The sequence below is a fragment of the Puma concolor genome, chromosome B3 (assembly GCF_028749965.1).
Source record: "Puma concolor isolate L17-30 chromosome B3, mPumCon1.1.hap2, whole genome shotgun sequence".
NCBI lineage: Eukaryota > Metazoa > Chordata > Mammalia > Carnivora > Felidae > Puma > Puma concolor.
In genome coordinates, this window is record NC_141672.1 from 38985422 (window position 1) to 39009271 (window position 23850).

The window sequence follows — 23850 nt, forward strand, 5'->3', positions numbered from 1 at the left end:
ACAATTTTAATTAATTTGCTATCCTGTTATTAATGTTTGTTAATAATACCAGATTTCACATTCACTAAAACAATAATTTTTATGAGTATAGGAAATGGAACAGTTGTGTGAATGTTTCAGATTCACAAATTATATTTCAATTAACAAATAGACAAATATCCCAAGGAAGATCCTGGACAGTCTATTTAGTATTTATCAGTTTTCATCTAATTTAACCTTTGACATGAAAAGGAAATCTGTTTCCCCGTCTTTTGTCCCCACCCCTCTCCTCCTAATATTTTGTTTTGTAGTTTAGTGTATTTAGTGTATTTCAGTGATAAATACAATTTTTATAGGTTCTGGTTTGCAGGGTCACTATTTAAATATCTATGTCCTTTTTCTAGTTCATTGCTTGTACACACATATACAGAACTCACACATAGGATGCTCTGTCTGCATATATGACACAATTGTACAAGAATCTTGTACATAATAAATAATAACAATTATTAGTTAATAAAGACTTTTTGCTCCAATAGTTGATTTATAACGATTTTTCGTTCATTACTCTATTTCATCTCCATAAACTACCCAGAGTGGTAGGTACTGCTGTCTCCAGCTTGTGTGTGAGGAAACCAATAACCTAATAAAAACTCCCCAGGTTTTCTGGAGTAGCTCCCTTGGGAGTATTGAGAAGGGATCCGAGTGTTGGCAGAAAGTTTGGGAACAGGGCTCTTTGTGGTAATTTGATTGTTATGAATATTTACTAGTTGATAACTTGTTATATGAAGTACCTAGCACTGTGGCTATTTTCTCAATTACAATTTTATAAAACCTTCAGAAATGAGAAAAGCAGTTCTTATGCTTGTCCTCCATAAACCCAGAGCACATATCGCTAATGTGCAATTGTTAAGACCTTGAGGTAAGGGCTAGTGAACACAGAGTTACTTCACGCTCTGATGGTCTAAATGGATAATATCAAACTTGAAGCATAAAGATGAATGGACGCCATATTTCCTAGACTATTTGTTAATCTTTAAGTTGTTTAAAAAAACTCTTCTGAGTTGTTAGGTCTGATTGAATCTGTAAGTGAATACTCAAATGTGTAGCTGGTAAATATCTGAATAGTCCATATTCTATGTTTATTGGTTAAAATCAAGTATATATTATAAAAAATGGGATCGATTCCAATTTCTGTGGAGTTTTGTTTTTCCTCTGAACAACTCTGCTTTCAAGCTAATATGACAATCCTCCCTCCTGTGAGTTGATTTAGGACTTCATTCTTAGACTTCCTACTTTTCTATTCCAGCAAAAGAAAAAAAAAAGACACAATTCTACCTAAAAAAGTTTGAATCTGCAAATATCTCAGGCAAGAATTAGAATGTAGAGAACCTCTGTTGTAGTTGCTGCTCCTGAAGAATCTGGTCTCGATGAGTCTCTGACTCATCACGGAAAGGAGTTGTTTTCCAGATTAGAGAAAATGGGTACGATAATCTGTAGGTAACAGGTAGATGATCTGTCCCGATGCCTAGCACAGAGTTTGGGCTCTGCTAAAGGTTGCTTTGATTTTGTTATTCCATGGAGTTACTAGAGTATAAGTGAAGTAATATATCAACAATAAATGAATGATCATAGCTAGGCCCTTCTGAGCTGGAGTCTTAATTTTCTCATTATTGAAAATGGTATGATGGGAGCAGTTTAATATTTTTAATAGCAGAGTAAACTAGGAACAGTTAGAGCTCCTAATCCAAAGCCTAACAAATGTCTTGAAAACAAGTCCGTTTATGACAGAGGGAGGTCTGCAAGACTTTGGGGCTGTTTAGGGTGTTGTGAAATAGAACTCTTCCTTCAGGGTATAAAACTGATTTAATGGGTCCTGACTAGCACACCAAAAAATTGAGATAGAGTTAAAAAAGAGGACCTCTCGTGGTAAGTGTTTCCTGAGAAGTTGTTTTTTAGTTATGTGTTTGTGTAGGTGTATGTGTGCACCTGTGTAAACATGTTTTGAGAGACTATGTAAAATTAATTTCTTACTATGAGCTTCAACTTAAAAAAAGTTTGAAAAACACTGGTTTGATTAGTTTCTTGGGGAGAGAAAGCCTCCCTCAGTAGGACTTTTCATGTTTATGGTAGTTCGTTTTTAGAACCTTTGGTTTCTGTTTCCTGGGATACAGGCAATTATTTCAATCAATAAATAATTACTATACTGCAACTTGTGTGGGCACAGTAGGCACAAAATTTAGAATCCTGAGGACTATATTATCCAAGAAGTTTTTTTTTTTTAAAATTTTTTTTTCAACGTTTTTATTTATTTTTGGGACAGAGAGAGACAGAGCATGAACAGGGGAGGGGCAGAGAGAGAGGGAGACACAGAATCGGAAACAGGCTCCAGGCTCTGAGCCATCAGCCCAGAGCCTGACGCGGGGCTCGAACTCACGGACCGCGAGATCGTGACCTGGCTGAAGTCGGACGCTTAACCGACTGCGCCACCCAGGCGCCCCTCCAAGAAGTTTTAAAGTAGCATATGTAAAGTATTTAGAGAGGCAGTGCATACTAAATTTCATGATATCAATTATATAAAGAGATCTCACATGAATACATTAATTCCTGTGTTTATTGATATAGTCAACCAACAAGCAAACATCTACTATGTGCCAGGCACCATGTTAGGTACAGGGGGATAAAATGGGACCAAAATGGATATAGGCTTTGTCCTTATAGAGCTTACACCCCAACAGGCAGATATGCATTCATTGTATCATAACACAAATAGGTATAAAATTGTAACTGTGATAAGGGCTGTGAGGAAGAGGTGCATTATGTCTGAACTATTAGGGATGATGTAGTCAGAAGGTCAGGGAAAGATTTACTGAGGTCATGACAATTGAGTTAAGATCTAACTAACTGCAGGTGTCAATCATATAAGTAAGGAAAAGACTGGTGTTTAGGCAAAGAGAATGACAAGTTAAAAGACCCTATGATGGGAGAGAACTTGAAGCTTACAAAAACATAAGAAAAATCAGGGTAGAGGACATGAATCAATTTGAATTTTGGAAAGACCTCTTTGGCTTCAGTATGGACAATCCATTGAAAAAAATCTCAGGGTTGGTGTAAAACAATTGGGTAGCTGTTGGAGTGATCTAGGGGAGAGATAATGGAAGCTTGGATTTGGGAGATGATAGCGAGGATCCACAGAAATGGAGAGATTTGAAGAGATAAAATTAATAGGATTTGGTCATGGATTAAGTACAAGGATAATGAGAAGGATGTTGAAAGATGGCTCCAAGATTTCTGGCTTACATAATTTCATGGATGGTGATCCCATTGTCTAAGATAGGAAACACTGGAAAAGCACCTGATTTGGGGGAATGAAAGGTCATGGACCTATTATATTGAGGTCCACTAAAGATATCTAAGAGGATATCTATGTCAACTTGGATATCAAGATCTAGAGTTTATAAAAGAGGTCTGGTTTGAAGATATAAACTAATGAGTTATGGAATCTATGGAGACAGGTGAAGTATAAGAGGAACTGATGTGGAGAAACTCTAGTATCTACTTACTGGATAAAGAATGTTGAGCCTGCAAAGGAAATGGAGGGCTGTTCAGAGAACCAGGGGACAGTCATTTTATGAAAGCTAAAGATTGAAAAATTTTAAGGAGTGGTTACCAGGGCTTCTGAATTGTCAAGTGAGATGAGTAAAAAGCATCCTTTGGATTTGGTAACATGTAGAGGCTGTTGGTGATCTTGTTTGTCCTGGAGTGGTAAGGAAAAAACTAGATAGGAGTGAGTTGTATGAATAGGAGCTAAGAATATGGAACCAATGGGAACACACAACTTTTTTGGAAAGTTTGTCCAGCGAGGGGTTGGAGACAGATATGGTGGTAGTCAGAGGGGGATGTAGGCTAAGTGGTACTCATAGAATGTGTCTGGTTCTGAAAGGTTTTGATAGGTAAAGGGATGGGGGAAAAGTGTTTCAAGTGGACAATAGGCATCATGAGTGAGTATATTTTGGGGCCATAATGAGAAAACTGACTTAATTGTAATAGTAGAGACTTTAGGAGTAATAAGAAATATGTTTGTATAGGTAGGGAGGGTATAGCTGGATTTTATTTAAAAAAAAAAAATTTTTTTTAACGTTTATTTATTTTTGAGACAGAGAGAGACAGAGCATGAATGGGGGAGGGTCAGAGAGAGAGAGGGAGACACAGAATCTGAAACAGGCTCCAGGCTCCGAGCTGTCAGCACAGAGCCTGACGCGGGGCTCGAACTCACGGACCGCGAGATCATGACCTGAGCCGAAGTCGGCCACTTAATCGACTGGGCCACCCAGGCGCCCCAGGGTATAGCTGGATTTTAGAAGGCTTTCTAAATCTGAGAGGCAATTTGATGATGTAAGCACTTGGGAGTCTATATTTGGATGAGGAGTAGTAGGATGATGGAGGCAGGAATTCAGGAGAGACAGTGAACATTAGTGTCAAAAGTAAGATCAGTTGAGTCAGGGAGACCACATAGCTGAATGGACTGCCACTGTTGCCTCATCATGAAGTAGACGGCATATGGATTAGCAAGAGTAAACTGATTAGACCCCAGCCTGGGCTAAGAGGAGAAAAGTTAATTTTTGGTGATCATATTATATTTATTTATACTTGATGCTATACATAAATGAAAATGTCATATATTTATAGAAGAATTTATTTATACTTTATGAAGCATTTTTGTAGGAATAAGCTCATTTTAATCTCTACTACAACCACCCTATGTATAAAGGAAAGGTATTCCGATTCTCATAGCTAAGGTTCATTTCAAATGCCACAGTTTCCCTAAAACTTCTGAATCTTTGGTCCTTCTTCTTCCATGTGTTTTCTTAAATTTTTTTTTTTCAACATTTATTTATTTTTGGGACAGAGAGAGACAGAGCATGAACGGGGGAGGGGCAGAGAGAGAGGGAGACACAGAATCGGAAACAGGCTCCAGGCTCTGAGCCATCAGCCCAGAGCCTGACGCGGGGCTCGAACTCACGGACTGCGAGATCGTGACCTGGCTGAAGTCGGACGCTCAACCGACTGCGCCCCCCAGGCGCCCCCCATGTGTTTTCTTTTAAATTTGAGGGAATTAATTTATTAGTGGTAACACACACAAATTTTAAGTGTACAGTTCAATTACTTTTGACAAATGTGTATACTTGTGTAGCTTATACCTCTACGAAGATAGAGAACAATGACCTCCCCCAAAAAGTTCTTTTTGACTCTTTCCTATTAGTCTCCCTCCCATCCCCTTTAGCAATCATTGTGCTGATCCCTATCACCATAGATTAGCCTTGCCTGTATTTAAACTTCATATAAATGAAATGATAGCTTCTAGCTATCATTATAATGTTTATCAGACTCACCCATGCTGTTGCATGTGTGAGTAGTTTGTTCCATTTTAGACCTGAGTGGCTTTTCTTGTAGGACTATGTCACAATTTTTAATCCATTCTCTTGCTGATGGACATTTACCTTGTTTTCAATTTTTGACTGCTATGAATAAATCTGATGTGAACATTTTCCTTACAAGTCTTTTTGTTAACATATGTTTTTGTTTCACTTGAGGAAATGCCTAAGAATGAAATTTCTTGGTCATGGTTAAATATTTAACTCTACAAGAAACTATTTTTCAAAGTGATTGTTCTATTTTCTATTCTCATTAGTATTTTATAAAGAGTTGCAGTTGTTTCACACTCTCATCAACATTTTGTCCTATTAGCCTTTACAGCCACTCTAGTGGTTGAGTGATGCATCATTGTGCTTTTAATTTGTATTTCCCTGCTGCCTGATGATGGTGAGCATCTTATTCTTGTGGTTATTGGTCATTGTTTATCTTCTTTAGTGAAACGTCTGTTCGAGTTATGTGCCCATGTTGTTCACTGGGTCATTTGTCCTTTTGTAGGATTTTTTTTTGGTGTGTCCTGGATAGGAGTTCTTTTTCAGATATCTGTATTGTAAATATTTTCTTAGTCTATGGATTTCCTTTCCTTTTTTTTTTTTTTTTGAAAATGTCCTTGAATGAGCACTTGATTTTAATTTGATGGTGTCTAATGTATTTATTAACACTTTCTTTTACAGTGATTGCTATAGGAGTCTTATCTAAGAAATTCTTGTCTTCCTTAAAGTTGCAAATATTTTTTTCCTGTGTTTTCCTTTTAGTTTTCACCTTTGTATTTACGTCTATCACCCACTTTAAATTGTGTGTGTGTGTGTGTGTGTGTGTGTGTGTGGTGTGATGTAGCAGTGATGGTTCAACTTTTGTTCATGTGGACATACAGTTGTTTTAGCCAAGTTCATTGAAGAGACTTTTCTTTACCCATTAAACTGCTTTGGCATCTATGCAAAAAAACCAGTGGACCATTTTTATGAGGGTCTATCTCTGAAGTTTTTAATTTGCTTTATTGGTTGTATGTTTTCCCAGCTTGGTTCTTCTTTTTCAATTTTATTTTGGATTATTTTTGGTAATTCATATTTTCATAATATTTTATGACTACTTTGTCAACTACTGTTTTCACTGGGATTATATTGAATCTATAGATCAATTTGTAGAGAGTTGAAGTCTTAAAAAATATCCAGTCTTTCAATTCATGAACATGGCGTAGCTCTCCATTTGTTTAAGTGTCCTTTAATTTAACTAAGGAGAATTTTTTTAGTGTTCATTCTAGAGGCTTTGCACATCTTTCGTTAAATTTATTTCTAAGTATTTGATATCCTTCTAAGTGAAATTGTTTTTCACTTTGCAATTGTCTAATACTAGTATATAGAAACAAAATTAACTGTTATATTAGCTTTATTTCCTGCAACCTTATTAAATACACTTATTACTATTTTTTTAATGTTTATTTCTGAGGGGGGGTGGAGAGAGAGAATGAGAGCACAAGCAGAGAAGGGGCAGAGAGAGAGAGAGGAAGATACAGAATCCAAAGCAGGGTCCAGGCTCTGAGCTGTCAGCACGGAACCTGATAACAAGCTCAAACTCACAAACTATGAAATCATGACCTGAACTGAAGTTGGATGCTTAACCGACTAGCCACCCAGGAGCCTCACTAAATTCACTTATTAATTTTAGATGTTCCTTTAAATATTCCTTAGGACTTTCTCTGTAAACAATCATGCCACCTGCAAATAGAAAGTCATTATATCTTCCTTTCCAATATTTGTATCTTTTGTGTTTTTTCCCTTTTACTTTTTTTTTTTTTTTGGCCTTATTTCACTAGTTGGGCCACCAATAAAATGTTGAGTGTAAGCATTGAGAATATACATCCCTGACATTTTCCTGATCTTAAGGGGGGAGTTATTCAGTATTCCACCCTTAAGAATAATGTTAGCTCTAGATTTTTTAGTAGGTATCATCTGTCGGTTTGAGGAAGTTTCCTTCTTTTCCAAGGTTGCTCAGAGATTTTAATCATGAATGAGTGTGAGTTTTGTCAAATGCTTTTTTTTTTTTTGCATCTATTGAGAAACAATCGTATGATTTTTTTCTTTTATTCTATTGATGTGATGGATTACATTGATTGATTTCATAATGATAAATCAGCCTTACATTCATGAGACAAACCCTACTTGGTTATTATATATATATTGCTGAATTCTATTTGCCAATATTTTCTTCTGGAGTTTTGCAACCACATTCCTAAGATCTGTTTGTCAGTAATCTTTTTTTAACAGCCATTGTCAGATTTTGGTGTTATGATAATGCTGACCTCATAAAACAAGTTTAGATACAGGATACAAGAGTGTTGATTCATAGGAGCTCTTGTACCCCAATGTTTATAGCAGCACTTTCAACAATAGCCAAATTATGGAAAGAGCCTAAATGTCCACCAACTGACAAATGGATAAAGAGGATGTGGTTTGTATATACAATGGAATACTACTTGGCAATGAGAAAGAATGAAATCTGGCCATTTGTAGCAATGTGGATGAAACTGGAGGGTGTTATGCTAAGTGAAATAAGTCAGGCAGAGAAAGACAGATACCATATGTTTTTACTCATATGTGGATCCTGAGAAACTTAACAGAAGACCAAGGGGAGGGGAAGAGGGAAAAAAGTTACAGAGAGACAGAGGCAAACCATAAGAGACTCTTAAATACTGAAAACAAACTGAAGGTTGATGGGAGGTGGGGGAGAGGGGAAAGTGGGTGATGGGCATTGAGGAGGGCACCTGTTGGGATTAGCACTGGGTGTTGTATGGAAACCAATTTGACAATAAACTGTATTTAATAAAAAAATGAATTAAAAAAAGTTAAGAAATATTTCCTCATATACTTTCTGACAGAGTGTGTAATATTTGTATTATGTCTTATTTAAATATTTGAAGGGGGCCCCTATGGGGCTCAGTCAGTTAAACGTCCGACTTAAGCTCAGGTCATTGTCTCCCCGTTTGTGAGTTCGAGCCACACATTGGGCTCTGTGCTGACAGCTCAGAGCCTCGAGCCTGCTTTAAATTCTGTGTCTCCTCTCTCTCTCTGCCCCTTCCCTGCTCACACTCTGTCTCTCTCTCAAAAATAAATAAACAAAAAAATTAAATATTTGAAGGATTTCACTGAGTCTGGAGCCTTCTGGGCTAGTTTTTTTTTTTTAATAGATAGCAAGTATTAAGATTTTTCATTTATTTTTGTGCTTTTTAAGGTGTTTTTCTTATTCAGAAATTTTGTTCATCAAAGTTTTAAAATTAATTGGCAAAAAATTGTTTGCACTATACCTTTATTATCATTTGCTATCTGTAATATATCCAGTGATGTCTTCTCTTTTATTCTTAATGTTGGTAACTTGTCTTTTCACTCTCATTCTCTTTTTTTTAAATTATCAGACTTGTTAGGAGCTTATCATTTTTATTAATGTTTCCACAGAATTAATTTTGACTTTGTCAAGGTTCACTTTTCTTTTTTTAAAAAAAATTTTTTAACGTTTATTTATTTTTGAGACAGAGAGAGACAGAGCATGAACGGGGAGGGTCAGAGAGAGAGGGAGACACGGAATCTGAAACAGGCCCCGGGCTCCGAGCTGTCAGCACAGAGCCTGACATGGGGCTCGAACTCACAGACTGTGAGATCATGACCCGAGCTAAAGTCGGATGCTCAACCAACTGAGCCACCCAGGCGCCTCAAGTTTCACTTTTCTTTGAATACTTTCTATTTTATTGATCTGCATTCTGGTCTTTGTTTCCTCATACTTAATTTGGGTGTAATAGCTTTTCTAATTTCTTCATATAAAAGTTTAGATAACTGATTTTAAAACTTTCATCTTTTAAAAATATAAACATTTAAAATGAGAAATTTCTCCCTAAGTATTGCTTCAAGTGTATCCCACAAACTTTGATGTGTTGTTACTTCATTAACGTCCAGTTAAAAATATCCTCTAAATTTCTTTTGATTTCTTCTTTGACCCATTTCTTCTTCTAGACCCAGTCTAGAAAGGAATTGGGTAATATCCAATAGTGTAGATTTTTTTAGATAATTAAAAAAACCCCACCTCATTCCTAATTTAATTGCTTTGAGGTGAGACTATATCCTCTGTGATTTCCATATTTTGAAATTTATTGACTTCATTTTTGTGGCTCAAAATCAGATCTGTCTGGGTAAAAGTTACACGTGCACTAGAGAAAAATGTGTGTTCTGTAGCATTCTGTAGAGTATTCTATGAATGTCAGTTAGCTAGAGTTAGTTGATAGTGTTGATAGTGTTTAAATATTCTATATCCTCAATCATTTTTACAGCTGGTTGTTCTGCCAGTTGATGTGGGAGAGAGTAAACATTCCCTTTTTATTGTGAAATTGTTGAATTCTCCTTTTTTGTTATGTCATTTTTATCTTTCATGTATTTTGAAGCTCTTTCATTACTTTTGTATACATACTTTTATATACAATTGAGACTGTTATGTCTTCCTAATGAATTGACCCTTTTGCTATTATTAATTTTTCCTTTTCATCTCTATTATTCTTGTCTTTTGCATTAATATAGCCACATTGGGTTTCTTATGCTTAGTGTTTGTGTAGTGTATGTTCCCCACACTTTCACTTTCAACTTGTTTATGTCTTTATTATTTATTTTTTTAAGTTTATTTTTTTTTTGTTTTGAGAGAGAGAAAGAGAGAGAGAGAGAGAGAGAGTGCATGTGGGGGAGGGACAGAGAGAGAGGGAGAAGAGAGAGAATCCTAAGCAGGCTCTGCACTGTCAGTGGGGAGCTCAGTGCAGGGCTTAAACCCATAAACTATGAGATCATGTCCCAAGTTGAAGTCAATGTTTAACTGAGCCACCCAGGTGCCCCTAAGCTTAAAGTCTTAAAATCATAAGTTAATTTCTCTTTTTAGTATGCTATTTTGAATATGAGTTCGAGAGAGATTTCTTTGGTAGATATTTTGAATTTTTGAATTATAGTATTCCCTTAAAAATGTACTCTTTTTATTTTAGTTATTTATTTATTTTTCAATGTTTATTTTTGAGAGAGAGAGAGAGCGTGAGCATGAGCTGGGGGGCGGGGAGGCAGAGAGAGAGAGGGAGAGAGAGACATAGAGAATCCCAAGCAGGCTCCACACAGTCAGCATAGAGACCAATGCAGGGCTCGATCTCACAAACCCTGAGATCATGACCTGAGCTGAAATTCAGAGTCAGATGCCTAACTGCCTGAGCCACCCAGATGCCCCTAAAATTTACTCTTTTAAAATATTTATTTTAGGGGCGCCTGGGTGGCGCAGTCGGTTAAGCGTCCGACTTCAGCCAGGTCACGATCTCGCGGTCCGTGAGTTCGAGCCCCGCGTCAGGCTCTGGGCTGACGGCTCAGAGCCTGGAGCCTGTTTCCGATTCTGTGTCTCCCTCTCTCTCTGCCCCTCCCCCGTTCATGTTCTGTCTCTCTCTGTCCCAAAAATAAATAAACGTTGAAAAAAAAAATTAAAAAAAAATTTATTTTAAAAATAGTATTTTAGGGGTGCCTGGGTGGCTCAGTCGGTGAAGCATCTGACTTCAGCTCAGGTCATGATCTCACGGTTTGTGAGTTCTAGTTCCGTGTCAGTCTCTGTGCTGACAGCTCGGAGCCTGGAGCTGCTTTGGATTCTGTGTTTCCCTCTCTCTCTCTGCTGCTCCCCTACTCTCACTCTGTGTCTTTCTCTCAAAAATGAATAATAAACATTAAAAAATATTTTATTTCTATATTTTAATATTATTCTAATTTTGTTTCACTATAATGTTAACATATTTATCATCTGATTTACAAAATTGCTAAAGGTGCTGCCTAAAACTGTAAGATTTTCAATCAAGGTTGATACCAAAAGATATTATTTTTGTATTAATTTTTATACCTAATGCAAAACCACTTCTCTATGTAAAATAGATCAGAGATATTCCTTTTATTTAGAATAATGATAGTTTCCAAATTCTGTGTAAAATGTGGTTGAAAAGAATATCTTTGAATAATTTTATTTAAAAAAAGACTCTTCTGTTATTTTAAATTAGACTTCTCAAGATCAATCTCATGGACAAAATTATATGTCAAAATTATAATAGAATTTTTGGAGGAGTCATACAAGTTTGCTTCAATATTATCAAGTTCATTTTCTTAGTCTGTGGAGAAGTGACTGTAGCCCTCGTCTTAATAAATTAATCTGTGTAATTATTATAGTCACTAACTTTTATTTAATGTTAATCATACTTGTTCTTCATAGCTTAGAATATACTTGAATGCAAAGAGGTATTATAAACTGGCTTCTCTTCAATGGGGTTTTTGTTTGTATGCAAATCTTGTACTTATTGCAGATCTCATTTGATAATCACGCTGAACTGACTATGTCAATCTCCAGAATAGGTTTTGTTATTGGTACCACAACAAACCATTGTTGCGTTGGTCTATCTATGAATTTGTCTTTTCATTTCCTTGAAAGAAGTACATTGTTAAATGCAGATAAAAAACTTCCTTTTCCTTCTTTCTTCTTTAGAATCGAGTTTCTTACTGGGAAACGCCCAGATTGTGGATTGGCCAGTAGTTTATAGTAATGACGGTTTTTGCAAACTCTCTGGCTATCATCGAGCTGACGTCATGCAGAAAAGCAGCACTTGCAGGTAGGTCCTAGAAGAGCTCAGGAATCGTCTCTGAAGTGTAACTAAATGTTGACTGTGATTCATGGCTACACTTGCAGGAGTCCCTCGCTTGTCCCTGGTTTTCCTTCCTGAGGTTTTGTTTCCCGTGGTTTCGTGCTTCCCATGGTGTATTACCCCCAGTTAACTACTTTCAGAAGCAGATGCTCCTCCTTCTGATGCAATGTCACGTCCAGAGTAGCCTAACACTACCTCCAGATGCCAATGTCATTCACCTCACTTCATCTCATTATATAGGCATTTTCTCATCTCAAATCATCACAAGAAAGGTGAGTGCAATAGAATAAGGTGTTTTGGGAGAGAGATAGACCACGTTCACATAACTTTTATTACAGTATATTGTTATAATCGTTCTATTCTATTATTACTGTTATTGATCTCTCCCTGTGCCTAATTTATAAGTTAAACTTTATCATAGGTATGTATGTCTAGGGAAAAAACAGTTTATACAGTATTAGGTCCTATCTGCAATTCCAGGCATCCACAGGGGTTGGGGGAGGGGTTTGGGAGAGGGTCTTGGAACATATCCTCCCCAGATAAGGGGAAGCTCCTGTCTTAGACTCACTGTGATGTTGTGGTTTATAATAGGAAATATATATTTGGTATCTGACACAGTTCCTGGCACAGGTCTCTTAAAACTCTTGGAATTTTCTGTGATCAGAGAAATAAAAGTGTCTTTTGTTATGTTAATGGCGACTTTCGGAAGGCCCTTAAGTAACCTTAGTGTGGAGGCTGTTGCCATGGGAACCATCTAGGTGCTAGGAGGGTGGAAACTTTCAGTACTCCTGCTCCTCAACTTCTCAGCCTCTAGGGAAGGGATGGCCCGGAGGCTGAATTAATTGCCAATGGTCAGGGATTTAATCAGTCTGGACTGTGTAGTGTAGCAGCCACAAGGACACAAAAGGACAGGGTTGGTGAGCGTGTGGAGGGCCTGGGAGAGCAGCGCACCTGGAGATGGAACTCTGTTTTTCCACCATACCTTGCCTGTGCACCTATGTCTTTGGTCTGGCTGTTCCTGAGTTATATCCTTTTATAGTAAACCAGTGATCTAGTAAAGAAAAGATTTCTCTGAGCTCTGTGTGCTGCTCTAGCAAATTAAACAAACCCACGAAGGTTGCGGAAACGTCCAGTCTGTAGCCGGTAGGTCAGAAATACAGGTACCAACCTGTGCTTTCAATTGGTGTCTGGAGTTGGGGGGTGGGGGGTGGTGTGGTAGGACTGAATCTTATGCTGTATCTCCAGGTAAGTGTCGGAATTGAGTTGAATTGTAGGACAGCTGTAACTGAACCAACATGAGTTTGCTCCTTGGTGAGTCAGAAACTACCTGATGGAGTTGTCATGCAAACAAAACTTTATTCGCAGCAAATAAGGAGATACGGGGGAATGGCTTCCAAAGCCTCCCCAGAGCAAGGGTGAATGGATTCCTTTTATTTAGGATTAGGATGAGTATTTAGACAGGGAAGCCTTGTCATTGTATGTAGAAGCGGGCATAACATCGTGCATGCGTCTTAAGGAAACGTGCCTGTCCACACGTTGTATGTTATGTAGATGAGCCTTGTGGTCCTCCTTGGGTGGAGATTTTATACTATAATGAGCTAAATGTAGTTGTCGGTCATTCTAGAGGTCACTCCATGGTCCATCTGTGCAGGTGTGAGTCTGAGGTTAAGCTCAAATGCTCTAGGCCGTCCTGGCTGCTGGAGGTCTTGTCAGGGCAGTGGCTGTCACTAGTAGGGTGGTTTCACTTTCCTTTTGCCGGAGTTAAGAGATAAGCTGGAAAGAAAAGCTTAAGGAAAAATGTGGGACAAAGTTCGGTGCATATAAGCAGGTGGGCAGTAAAGGTCGGGTCTTGGGGTCTAGCTGGTGATACAACCAGCTGGTGTCCCAAGAATTGTTTGTTGGTGTGGAGACTTGTTGCCACCCATCCTCCCCCATTGGTGCTAGAATCTGTCTACACTCACAAACAAAAACTGTAGGACAGTACAAAAGCAGGAAACTGTATTAGAATATTAAGGAGACTAAATTGTTAATGCAAACATATAGTTTAAGAGCCACTGGGGAGAACTTGTGCAAAGAAAAAGATTTTCCCATATCTGTAAATCTACTAATTCTTTCCAGAAATAGTTTTTGAATACTTACAATGAGCCATGAATTATTCTCAGGTGCTGAGTGATCAAAGGAGCGTCCCGTATCAGGCAACCACTGATGGCATCAGCACTTCTTGAGCTGCTAAAACTGTCTTGAACAGAGTAGAGTAAACAGCCCCCAACCCCGTAGGACATAATTCAGGAACATTTAAAGAACATCGAGGGGCACCGAGCCTGGAACCCGCTTCGGATTCTGCGTCTCCCTCTTTCTCTGCCCCGTTCACTCTCTGTCTCTCAAAAATAAGTAAACATGAAAAAAAAAATTAAAGAACGTCAAAATGAAGTTTTTACATCTTGAGTAAATCACATCTACTTGGTAATGTTGATACATTGTAACTTGCTATTTTGTTTGGCTTATGTAAAACAGAATCTGACATTTATATTATTTATTACAATTCTTTCTAAAATATGCCATATTTGTGAGTTTAAAGAGAGTATTATGAAAAAAAAAGGTCATATAAAAGAAAGGAAATTCTATAAAGGGAACCAATTTAGATCCTAAAACTTTTTCACAGTATTTCAGTAAGGCCAGATGGGATGTTTTTTACTGGAGATAATTTCTCTTCAAAGTTCTCACTTAACTAAGCACCGAAATCATGTTACTTTGGAACTGTAAGGGATTTGAATTATTGTCTACTCCACATCCTTTGTTTTTCACAAAAGAAAACTGAGGGAGGGTTATGTTAAGGGACTGGCCCGGGGAAATACAGGGATTTCTTTATCTTTTTTTCCTGTATATTTATGCTAAAAACATATACAATACACTATATATTCTGCATCTTCAAGGAAGCCAGGGATTCATCTTATACCAGTGAGTGTAAACCTGACTACATGTAGGAATCATTTGGAGGGATTTTGTGTAACATAGATTCCCAGACCTCACCTCTGGGAATCACCTACTGAATCAGCATCACCTAAGTTGGGAGGTAGGAACAGGTACCAGTACCCTTAACCATCGGCTCAGATGATTCTGAGTTTAGCCAGGTTTGAGAAATAATCTGTTCAAACTTCTTCCTTCACTTATCTTGTCCCTACAATCTTTTTTCTCTCTAAAGTTATTTTCATATTCGGTCTTCACTCCCAGGTCTGAAATTGGTAAGCAAGAGTGATGGAAAACTGTGCTCCCCTTCCCCCCCCACTGAGAGACTGCCTTTGGTAGCACTGATGTCTTCGTGCCTTTTTCATCCACTGGATGAATGTGAGCTCCTAGGATGCCATTGCACTAAGGTGTGTGTTTTAAGTTCTGGGAGGTTGAGGTCTGTATTGAGCTTCTCTGTTTCCTTATGTCTCAGCAGGCTTGTTAGGAAAAGGTTAGTTTTATGGTAGACGTTACTTGTAGAACAGGCTCTATAGAGAGTTCCAGGGACTGTAGATGCTCTCATGCCCATTTCCTCTTTTTGGACTGTGGACATCCCATCATTATGTCATGCCTGTTTCAGATGCCATTTTCTACCTGAAGTTATTTATGGTTCCCTCAGCGAGATGTGGTTTTGCTCCTCTGACTCCCTTTTGGTTCATTATTTGGCATCATCATCTGGCCTTCAACTAGCTTTCCTTATCCCTTGGGGTTTCATCGCTATTGCTTTTGTCATTTTAGAGACATATTGCCCTTCGTATCTGAATATATTGTAAAGTCCTGTACCCATCTGTCTTTGATTCCACGTATCTGCCTCGACTTTTATCCTGTTTTCTTTGGCATGTGAGGTCTGTCCTACAAAAGGGTTTATTAAAACAAATGGTTGCAGCATATTCTCTCCCGTAGAAGAATAGCTTTTTAACTCCTGCCACCAGTGTCAGATTATAAGTGCCTTTAAGGTAGGCATTTCATCTCCTTCACTTTTGTACGCACTAAGGACACAGCTCAGTGTTTTGCATTTGTCTTTGCTGAATTAGATGGCTCACTTTGCAACAAACCCTAACCTAGGTCTCATGTGCTTCTGTGGTCCCAAGAGTTATGGTATTCGAGGTGGTAAGAGAGCAGAGGGCTTTGGATTGGGTTATGCTTTTTCACTGTGGGAAGAAGTATGCAAACCTTCCCCCAGCTCTTTCTTCACTGTTAGAGATGGCATTTTCAAAATGATAATATTCTCTTTTAGAAAAGAACTTAAAAAAATTTTTTTTAATGTTTATTCACTTTTTTTTGAGAGAGAGAGAGAGAGAGAGAGAGAGAGAGGGAGAGCAACAGACACCCAGGCACCCCTTAAATAACTTTCTTTTTAAAAAAATTTGTTTTGAGAGATAGAGACCAAGCAGGGGACGGGCAGAGAGAGATTCCCAATCAGTCTTGTGCTGTCAGTGCAGAGCCTCAGGTGGGGCTCGATCCCACGAACCCTGAGATCATGACCTGAGCCGAGATTAAGACACGGACGCTTAATGGACTGAACCACCCAGGGGCCTCTCAAAGTACTATTCTTATGTAAACAATTATTACTTGATTGCATGAAACACCCCGTGTGTTTTGCTAACCTAGAAATCGCAACCAGTTTAATGCCTTCGTGGAACAATGAAGACTAGCATCTGATATATGAGCAGATGATATTTGAGCCTTATCAGGTTTTCTTATAGGCATAGTTGATTTTAATGTACTCTGCTTCTAAACCTCTTTGTCCCTTTAAAAAATTAAACTCTACTCATTTTATGTTTACTGCAGCATTTTTTAGAAGAATGAAGTCCTGGAAATAGTTAAAATGTCCAGTCGTAGGTTTGTTAAAAAATATTATGGCAAAGCCAAACTTTCTAAATCATATGTTGGAAGGATAAGACACTGAAAGAAGCTAACAACATATTTTTTAAGTAAAAAAAAAAAATGAACTGACCAACCAATCAACCAACAACAACAACAAAAAGGTTACAGAATAGTATCTGTATTATGATTCTGATTTTTTTTACATATGGCTTTTTTCTATTTCCAGTATAAATCTATAAAAGCCTTTGAATATTATACACAAGGAAACGAGAAGGAAAGGCAAAAATTATATACACATTTAGAAACACATTGTTAACGCTAAAAGTTATTATAGAGTTTGGAATCACTGAATTCCAGTTGGAGATAACTAACTTGATACTGAGGATAGCCTTGCAAATATTTCAAAGAATTTTACTGAGTTTCATAATGACAAATGTTAGGCAAATGTAACAGAATAAGAAACTACAAGTCAGTGGGCATCTGTTTGTGAAGAAAATATACGTCATTTTATATGCTGAAACAATAAACCATCTTTTTATACAGCTTTCATTAGATGGATTAAAGTATTTTAAAATAATCAAACATGAATTGTTTGAGAAAATGAAAAACTGTTCATTGTGATTTTGCAATATCAAGAAGCTAATATTTAGTTCTTCTGCTTTCTTGTTTCTCTTTGTCCTTCTCAGTCTCCCATTAGACAAGGTGCAACAAATTAACTACTAAACTAAACATACTCCTCAGTTTCTCCCCATAGTATTGTGATCCTTCTGGGCAAAGTCTCCCTTTTATTTTATTTCTTTTTCTTGTCTTTGATTTCCTTTCCCCTTCATTCCACCCCCTTCCTTTTCCATAGCTATTCATTGTAGCATGTTTATTGTGTGTCTTTCGGATCCATCTTCTGTTGTTTATTAAATAAGTATATTCTTGAAGTGATGTTACTTTGTGTGTGTTTGTTTTTAAAATCTACATAAGTCATACCATGCAGTAAGATTGATAGTTTCTTACTGTTTCACTCAACCTTTTGTTATTGAGAGGTTTTTATGTTGCCATATGACAATCTCTTTCATTATGTCTGACGCTGTATAGTGCCCAAATGTCTTCACAGCCTTCTGTTTTATTATCTGTTCTAGCAGTCGTGAACTCGAACTTCTGACATTTTGCTACATTCAACAACAAATATCTTGTACACATCTTCTTGTGGCCCCGTGTGAGAAATTGTTTGTCTCCACACCCAGAAGTAGTGTTGCCGGAGAGTAGAATGTATGCCGAATTTGTAAATTAACTGCTGCCAGATGGCTGTCCAGAGTACCTTTCTGTTTCCTCTCTCAGCAGCCATGAAGGAGTATTTACCATTTTCCTCAATCCTTGTACTTCACAATAGCACCTACATTTCTATTTTTAAACATGTGTTGTGTGGTGGGGCGCTTGGATGGCTCAGTCTGTTAAGCGTCCGACTCTTGATTTCAAGTCAGGTCATGATCTCACTGTTTGGGAGTTTGAGCCCCGAGTAGGGCTCCGCACTGACAGAGCAGAGCCTGCTTGGGATTCTCTCTTTCTCTCTCTCTCTGCCCCTCACCTGCTCACATTCTCTCTCTCTCCCTCTCTCAAAGTAAATAAATAAACTTTAAAAAAATGTGATATGTCCTATGTACCATCTCATTTTGTTTTGGCTAAAATTTCAAAAAACATTCTTATGATACTTGAGGATTACCAGGAATTTCAAATCTAGTCCATTTCATTGTCTAATAATTGCATTTCCAAGCCTTTGGGCTATTTTGCTATTTATTGAAGGACACAAAACATACTGCATATTTAAAGGTGATTGTAGGTTTTGGGGGAATGACATTTAGTAGCATCTGATCTTATCTCATGACCCCCAGGAAGCCCTGACATTGGTTGAAGGCATCAAAACATACTATCATAAGTAGGGTAGAAATCACTTTAGCATTTTACCTTTGATTAACCTGAGATTTTAAAAAAATCCCTCTGTTCTTGTTTGTTTTTATTTTTATTTTTTAAATGTTTATTTGAGTCGGGGGAGGGGGTGAGGAGAGGGACAGAGAAGGAGAGTGAGAATCCCAAGGGGGCTCTGTACTGTCAGCACAGAGCTTAATGTGGGGCTCAGACTTCCCAACCATGAGATCATGACCTGAGCTGAAATCAAGAGTCAGATGCTTAAGCGACAGAGCCACCCAGGCGCCCCAGAGCTGTGCTGTTTTTAGAGAGGTGAGAAGAGCAATCATACAGGTATGGAGGATTGGAGTAGACAGATACTTTCAAATACATTTTTTTTTCTGGAAGGCTCATTAATAATCCATTACCCAAGCCATCAAATTAGACAATGAAACAATTAAGAGGCACTTTATTGGATGTACTTCACAAGGAGTTTCATTAGCACAGGGTCCTTTCAGCCAGCCAGAGCACAGTACGCATGAGGGATGCCACTTGGTGTGGTGACATTTGGCTGAGGGCTCTGATTCACACGGTGGCACTGAGGGAAAGTGTTGGAGAGCAGAGGTGCCTCAGGGACGTCACACTCCAAAGGTTAGATGTCCAGTGCCATCCCTAGTTTCCATTAGTTACACACCATGGATCTACCACTATGACTCTATCTAAATCTTCTTAAACTCCTATAAATTAATGGGTTGTGAAACCTTTTGGTTATGATTCACTGTATAAAGTAACTCCTTGATTTATTTTAAAATTACCTCTTTCAGATTTTGAAAGCTGTGTTATTTGTTTCTAAAATTTCCTCTTTACTCCCTCTCTCTCAGGCTTCTTTTTGATTCTTTGACTATTTGAGCTCATTCTCCCATTAACTTTTGTGATAATTTTATTCTTGTGGCTGATTCCGAGCTAGAGACCACATTTACCCACTGCATTAAGTCAATCTGTGTGGTTTCTGTGATGAAGCTATCCTAGGTTGTGAATTACAGCCTATAAATAATATTATCCTTTTTGTGGTGACTGAATATGGCATTTTAGTCCAGGAACATCGTTGACCATTAGCAGATTAAGATAGATTGGCAGAACTCATGAATAGGTTATATATTTTTTTGTTTGTGAGGTTCCTGTCTCTCCTGGAAATCTGTCAACACTTATAGCCATTCTTGCTGGTAGGTATCATAATGAGGCTTGTTGTGAGCTTTTGCTGGCAGAATAAAGGATCCAAGAATAAGTAAATCCTGCTGTAAAGCAAACCTACCTCACCTTAGAAATTTGCTAGGGCAGGAAAGACATGAAAGGTATACTGCTGAATGCTCAGGCCTGCTGGATATAGCCTAGGCCAGACCTCAGGAAAACTTCTTCCTATCCTAAGACCAAATTTTATCACCAGTTTATCGTGTGGCAAGAAAAGTGGCAAGATTATTCAGGAGCAGGTCCTGAATGGATTTATATTTCACCCTCATCGGCTCACAAAGAAAGAAGACACACAAAATGATATATGTATCCCTTTAAGATACAGTGACCCTGCCCATTAGCAAGCAAGCATGGCCCAAACCCTGTTCTAGAATTATAGAGGAGCTAGAGAGTAGTGGGGTTGGGGCTAGGGCTGGAGGAGCTTTCTTCTAACCCCACCCATAGGGGGCATTTCCAGTAATAATTCAGGCAGTGTATAGCACATTATAATTTGCAACTGCATGTGCATTATCCTTTTAAAGCCCTCACCCTCTGAGGTATATGAACATTATCATCATTTTACTGATGAGGAAACTGAGAGTCCAAGCAATTACATGATTTGCCCATGAATTATGCAGTTTGTAAATGGTGCAGTGGTCTTCTGTTATATCATGATCACTCAATATTATAACGGAGACAGATAGCATCTGTGCATCTAATTTTCTTTTCTTTTCAATAAGATAACAGTGCACTTGTAGTAGTCATGTATAATTACTGTAAGGGAAGCTTGGCATTCTGTCTGAGAGAGCAGCTTGAAGTTCTGAAATGTTTCTCTGTATTCCCATTATATATTCCTGGAGGATATACGCAAGAAATGTGTAAAATTATGATATAGGTATATAGTTTCAAAAGCCTGAGGATTACCATTTCTGAATCTTGGTTTCCTTCAGATTCCATTAACCATTCAAAGATTGCATTGAGCTTCAGTCATCCGGAGTCAGGCTGCTGGAAACCTTGATAAAGACACTCAACATTTACGTGTAAAATAGCCAAGCAAATAAACAAATGTGCCATATTCCTGTAGACTTTGTGGAAGCACTGATTTAGTCAGTTTGGGCAACTTCAGATGGAAATATGTCCTTTCATTGGAAGAATGGATAATACATTTCAGACATTCCTTATAGTTTGTTTTGAAATATTTATTAGTTAATTGCTGACTTTTACCACTTCAAATATGTGTTCTGTCACTGGAAATATGTGGTTTAATAAACATAAAATGAAAAATGTGAGTGAAACAATATAACAAAATAGAAGACTAACTTTAAGAAAGTATTCAGAATGTAATAATCTAGGATTTTTTTTCTTCAAGTGCCTTTATTATGACAGGCAATTTTACCGCTAAAAGGGCTAAATGAGTGAAGAATACATTATAGAGTTTTCTGACTTTATTTAGAAAGTTGTGGAGCGCCTGGGTGGCTCAGTTGGTTAAGCGTCCGACTTCAGCTCAGGTCATGATCTCGCAGTCCGTGGGTTTGAGCCCCACGTCAGGCTCTGTGCTGACAGCTCAGAGCCTGGAGCCTGTTTCAGATCCTGTGTCTCCCTCTTTCTCTGACCCTCCCCTGTTCATGCTCTCTCTCTCTCTCTGTCTCAAAAATAAATAAATGTTAAAAAGTTGCTTGTTTTCATCTTTAGAATTTTCACTGAATCAGACGTGTTGTATTTGTTATTAAGTGGTATTATCACATCAATTTCCAAGAATTTTGGAATTTTGAGTTGTCACTTATTTTTAAATCCTATTAGAGTTGATTTTTCAAAATTTTTATCTTAATTGCTTATTATATTATAGACACTTTCTTTTTTAAATGTTTTTCTGTTGGCCAATTGCGGATATTGTGTTTTATTTTATTGAACCATAGAGCTCTGACATTTACTAACAAGAGTTAAATGGTTTTTTCTTTCTTTATAAGACCATAAACGTTTAGTTGCCTTAATTATCTTAACTTTTTTTCTGTTTTTTAAATGTTTTCTTTCATTCTTTTTTTTAATGTTTATCTATTTATTTTGCATGTGCGTGTGCATAAGTGGGGGAGGGGCAGAAAGAAGGGGAGAGAGAGATTCCCAAGCAGGATCCCCAAGCCTGATGTAGGGCTTGATCTCATGACTGTGAGATCATGATATGAACCAAAGTCAGGAGTCAGACACTTAACTGACTGATCCACTCAGGCAACCCAATGTTTTTTTTTTTTTTCTCTCTATTAAGGAGTTTTTAGATTAAAAATCACAGTCAATTAAAAAAAACCTGGTTGATTTAAAAAGTTCACCCTATAAAAAATATTAACAGTATTAAACTAGTGTCTTAATTTCTGGAGGGGAAGGAGGGTGTCTTTGTGCTCTTTAATTCTAGTTTCACAGTAATGCCTTCAAGAGATTTTCACAAAATTCTCATGAGGCAGAGTTTAGTCATTGGTGGAAGCAATGGCTTTTCAATGCTGTCTTACAGGTAGGCTCTGAGAGCTCTCTATGTGAGTCTGACACCGAGATTATGGAGTTAGAATCTGCCATTTTATTCTGAGATTCTCTTGCTTAACTTACTATTATGATAATAATGAAAATTCTTTTTTGAAAATGCAGAATGCAGACTGGGCAGTCTTTGGTAAGCCTCATCCATTTCCTTTCATTTCTTAGTTTCTAGAATTCTAGTTGCCTAGGTTAGTATTATCATAAAATGGGCCATCACTCTGTAATTTCTGGTTCTGATACGGCATTCCTATAGGATCTTCTAGTTTTTCTGGATCTTGCTATCCAACTATGCTTTTCATGTTATAAATTTTCTAGATTGATACATTCAGGGCCAGATTTCCCATGAAGATCATGAATCTTAACCTTCAGGGGCCCTCACTTGAGTGGAAGTCTTTCAAAGCTCTGTACCTAATTTTGTTTTATAATTTTATGTTATTTTTTCTTTAAAGAGGGTCCCTAAAATTGTATAAGCTTTAGTCTCTATCACACTCGGATCAGCCTCTGGCCAATATGCTAAGTCATTGAAACTGGATGAAAAACAATAACAAAGATATACATGGACCTTCAAAAAACTTATTCAAGGTATCTGGAAGGGCCACATATTCTCTCCTGGTGGACTAAATGATCTGGATAACTATGCTAACTAGTAGGACTGTGTATCTAGAACCAGATGCACAGCTAAACATCGTGAAAGCATCAGAGTAGAGTTTTAGAGGCTTGTAGTCCTTGACTGAGTTTTATTTTGTAGATTTTCAGACTTTTGGTGAAATTTGCTTAGAAAAGTGGATAATTTCAAACATTAGGAAATTTTTGTGGCATGTAAAATCTCACTTTTTAATTTATGTTTTGTATGTTCCCCATAACCATGGCAACAGTGTGTGTCTCCTTCAATTTCTCACCATTATTTTCCTCCCATGAGCCATATCTGCACCTATCTTTAAATTTTAATGTTTATTCATTTTTTGAGAGACAGAGAGAGAGACAGAGAGACAGAGCGTGAGTGGGGGTGGAGCAGAGAGAGAGGGAGACACAGAATCTAAAGCAATCTCCAGGCTCTGAACTGACAGCACAGAACCCGATGCAGGGTTCAAACTCCGTAAGATCATGACTTAAGCCAAAGTTGGACACTTAACTGACTGAGCCCCCAGGGGTCCCCATACCTGCACCTATCTTTTTGTTTTTTAATTAAATATAATTTATTGTCAAATTGGTTTCCATACAAAACCCAGTGCTCATCCCAACAGGTGCCCTCCTCAATGCACATCACCCACTTTCCCCTCTCC

General features: G+C 37.7%; 1 protein-coding gene across 1 annotated transcript in view; it reads left to right on the forward strand.

Moving 5' to 3' along the window:
- Positions 1–23850, forward strand: part of KCNH5 (potassium voltage-gated channel subfamily H member 5) — a 306984-nt gene that overhangs the window by 16434 nt on the left and 266700 nt on the right. Inside the window, exon 2 of the mRNA XM_025919324.2 lies at positions 11938–12061. Coding sequence (XP_025775109.1) covers positions 11938–12061 — 124 coding nt within the window. The remainder of the gene's footprint in view (positions 1–11937; positions 12062–23850) is intronic.